General features: G+C 38.4%; 1 protein-coding gene across 1 annotated transcript in view; it reads right to left on the bottom strand.

Moving 5' to 3' along the window:
* Positions 1-1,071: 1,071 nt before the first annotated feature.
* The window catches only part of LOC102194117 (nuclear factor 7, brain-like), an 8,487-nt gene continuing 5,842 nt past the window's right edge, over positions 1,072-3,716 (bottom strand). The window contains exon 3 of the mRNA XM_005753568.2: positions 1,072-3,033. Within this exon, the coding sequence (XP_005753625.1) occupies positions 1,867-3,033 (1,167 nt within the window). The 3' untranslated portion in view covers positions 1,072-1,866. The remainder of the gene's footprint in view (positions 3,034-3,716) is intronic.

Raw genomic sequence — 3,716 nt, forward strand, 5'->3', positions numbered from 1 at the left:
CATTGTTTACTTTGTGAATAGCCAATGTGAAACATATTTATTATTAAACTATTTTGTTTACAAGGGATACACATTTTTTAGAGAGCATGGTTACATATTGTATCCTACACTTTTTATTTTGTTCAGTTAATAAATCTTAACCACTAAAAGTACTTACTACTATTGTCTTCATTTATTTTCAGTGAAATTTTTGCAGTCCTTTAAAGTGGTAATAATATAATTGCAATGAATAGGTCTAGGGGGAATAATATTATCAAAATAACTGGAGGAACTATGCTGCCTGCCACAGCCCCATCAAATGAAAAAAAAAAAAAGTTTGTTTTTTTGGCACTTGGGGTGGTTATCGTCCATTTATCATTATCGAGGTTAACTGCTCAATTTATCGTGATATTGATTTTAGGCCATATCGCCCAGCCCTACCATGGCTCTTCACACCCTTTAGCAGATCATTAAATCGAAAAACATTTTAAACACAAGCACGCTCATTTACACAGGTGCACACAGGTGTACAAACGGGTGTTCACAGACACAAACTACACCTTTCATGGATGCTACTTCAAGGCACATTGTGTGCTGTCGATCTTGTGTGATGCACAATAATATTTAATATTTAGTATTTACTGTTATTTACACTTAGCTAGACTATTGTAATTATGTTGTTTTCTTTTGCTTGTTTTCTCTTATTTTTTTTCTCTCTCAACAGCTGATCCCAATGCTGTGTGTCAATATGGCAAGGCCATAATAATCCACTTGGTAAAGCAAATCCAGTGGGTGCCTTCAGACAGCAATTGTAATGGTTACAGAACCACACCGGACCAACAACAAAAGAAAGTCTTTCTGTTCATAATATATAAGTATTTTTTTATTTAAAAATCTGTAAAATGAAATATATACAACAACTAAAAGAAAAAACACTTTTTACCTATATATCGTAATCCTTACATGTTTTTAAAAAGCGCAACAGAAGCAAACTGAATATTTACATTTACAAAACCAAAATGTCCCTTTTTCAGATGGTAAAACAAATTAATCTGCATAATTAACAAAAATGAATTATTCTTATTGGTTTTCTGTTCAGGCATGGAGGATTATTGGATAATATGTATACCTATATAACTATATACACTACATATTTATCTGCATTGAACATATATTCTGTAACTTACTCGTAGACTCTTCTTCACCATTATTTATTTAGGTGGTACAGTAACAGGGCCGTTAATGCCACTGAAAGTTCTCCTGAATAACTCGCTCTCCATCCCTCAATACTCACTCAGTCTCTTTCATGCACCACAACCAAAACAGTAACATTATGACAGAGATACTGAACACATCACGATAAAATCACCTTAAGGATAATTTTAATGCTATACAATCATACACAAAAACACTATAAACCCACACTGGGATATTTTATATACCGGTATGAGGATCACCATAGTATATGTATAATAAAAGATTATACTGACTGCCTGTTGTAAGATTTAATAGTTAGTATTTATGTGCGATGTTTGACCGTGTCTTGACCTATTATGATAAGCCAAAGCAAAGGGTTTCTGTCTGTCTCTGTGTTCCTTTGCTGCTTGTGCTAAAGGCTGTACACCCCAGGTGGTTTTGCTTTGTTCGCTTTCTGCTGTATGTATGTTCTTGCTGTTCATATGATGCAGTGAATAAACTCTGTTTCAAGAATTCTAATCTTCTCCAGAGAATCTTTCTGAGTGCATTGATTTTAATTGGATCTTAAAAGCAATCCCGCTCCAAAGCTGTGCAGTCTTGCAATTCATCACGATTATATTATTACAATTTGTCAGTGAGAGTACAAATACAACTTAATATGAGGAAACAACATTAGAAATGTAATCGTCCTCATTTCACCTGCTCCACTGACACTGACACTGTCAATGGCAACACCTTCACTTCTTCACGAGTGCGAATGTATGGAAACATCTTCTCAGTAAAAGTGTCTCTGAAGGTGTGAATGTGTTTGTTAGTATCAGGACCAGAGAACGACAATTTTCCACTGTTCCAGTTCAGATTCACTCTGATCCTCTGGAGCTTCTTTTGTACTACGAGAGCAGTGAGAGGAGCTGATGGTGAGTGTGCGTAGTATTTATCTTCACATAATTTTATCTTCCATAATCCAGCACATAACTCTTTCTTCTTCTCCACAGACTTTGCCAACACACCCAGTTCCCACCCTGTACTGTCTCCAACTTCGACATCCCAGCTGTGAGTCCCTGAGTTAAAGCCCTCAGAGCCCAGGACAGAGTAGAACAAATGAATCCTCTCTGGATTATCAGGAAGCTGCTTCCTCTCTCCTCCTCTCACACTGGTCAGATCTTCAGACAGGATGAGGTTTGGATGAACAGTGTTTGGGTCCAGGATGAGAGGAGTGTAGGAGACCATGTATTTCATGTTCTTCCAGATGTTGAAGGTCAGGTTGCCCAGGTGTTTGGCCTGGTCTATCAGAGCTCCTGAGGGCAGCTGTGGATCATCCAGCAGGGGGCAGCGCTGGACTCTTTCCACTGCAGCCTTGTAGTTGTGCAGGAATGAGACATCTTCAGCTCTCAGCTCCTCCTCTGTGGCTCTGACTGTGTCTGAAAGAGCTGCTATCTCTCTGCTCAGAGCCTCCATCTTCTCCTTCATCATCCCACTCTTCTGCTCCTCTTCCTCCCTCAGTGCAGCCAGCCTGTCCTCCTCTTCCTCTGCTAGAAACTGGTGAAGCTTCTTAAACTGCTCCTTAATGTGCCTCTCTGTGTGTCGGGCCTGGACCTTAATGTGTTCTGCTGTTTGATCAAACTTCATTTTAGCTTCTTCATAAACTTTTAACTTCTCCTTTAAGGGCTCCAGAGTTTCCTGAAGTTCCTTCTTGTATTGTCGTGCAGGTTCATCGATGGGTCTGAATCTGTGCTTGGTGTGTTTTTCTGAGGCGCAGCAGATGTGACACACTGTCTGCTGATGGTCCAGACAGAAGAGTTTGAGTTTTTCAGAGTGCAGACTGCAGAGAGCCTCTGAAGCTCTCTGATCTCTGTCCTGGAAGAATGAGGAACACATAGTAATGTAAGTTCTTAACTTTGTGCACATTTTTTGTAGAATTTCTTTTAATTATTTATTGAATTGTTATATTCAAACATATTGCAGTGTCTACCATATATTACAAGGTAGACCCTGCAATAAAACAACAGAGAAAAAACCAACAATCATATGACCCCTTATGTGCAAGTGCTCATGTGCAACATTGGGATGGGAAAACTCCCTTCTAATAGAAAAAAAAAAAAAACATCAGCAAAACCAGGCTCAGGGAAGGGTCCAATTCAATTTTTGTTCATATAGCACCAAATCACAACAGAAGTTGTCACAGGGCACTTTATATTTTAATTTAAACCATATAATACAGATAAAAACAATTATATGAACCCTCATAAACAGGACAAAAGACATGCTGTGGAAGAGAGCCAGAGATGAATAATCATAATTCAGTGCAGATAAATATATAAAGGAAGAAAGGTGTATTTACACAGTGTGAGGTGTTTATACACCTCAAAGATGAGAGACTCACAACATCATGAGAATGCCCCAGCAGCCTACACCTATTGCAGCACAATTGTCATGATACTGGGTCGTGTGACCCAGTGTTTGAGTTTTTATGTGTCTTTTGTATTCATTTGTGTTCTAGTTTAGCTCATCTACAGGGAGTGCAGAATTATTAGGCAAAT

This window comes from Pundamilia nyererei, unplaced genomic scaffold, assembly GCF_000239375.1.
Source record: "Pundamilia nyererei isolate P.nyererei 1_Seehausen unplaced genomic scaffold, PunNye1.0 scaffold00439, whole genome shotgun sequence".
Taxonomy (NCBI): Eukaryota; Metazoa; Chordata; class Actinopteri; order Cichliformes; family Cichlidae; genus Pundamilia; species Pundamilia nyererei.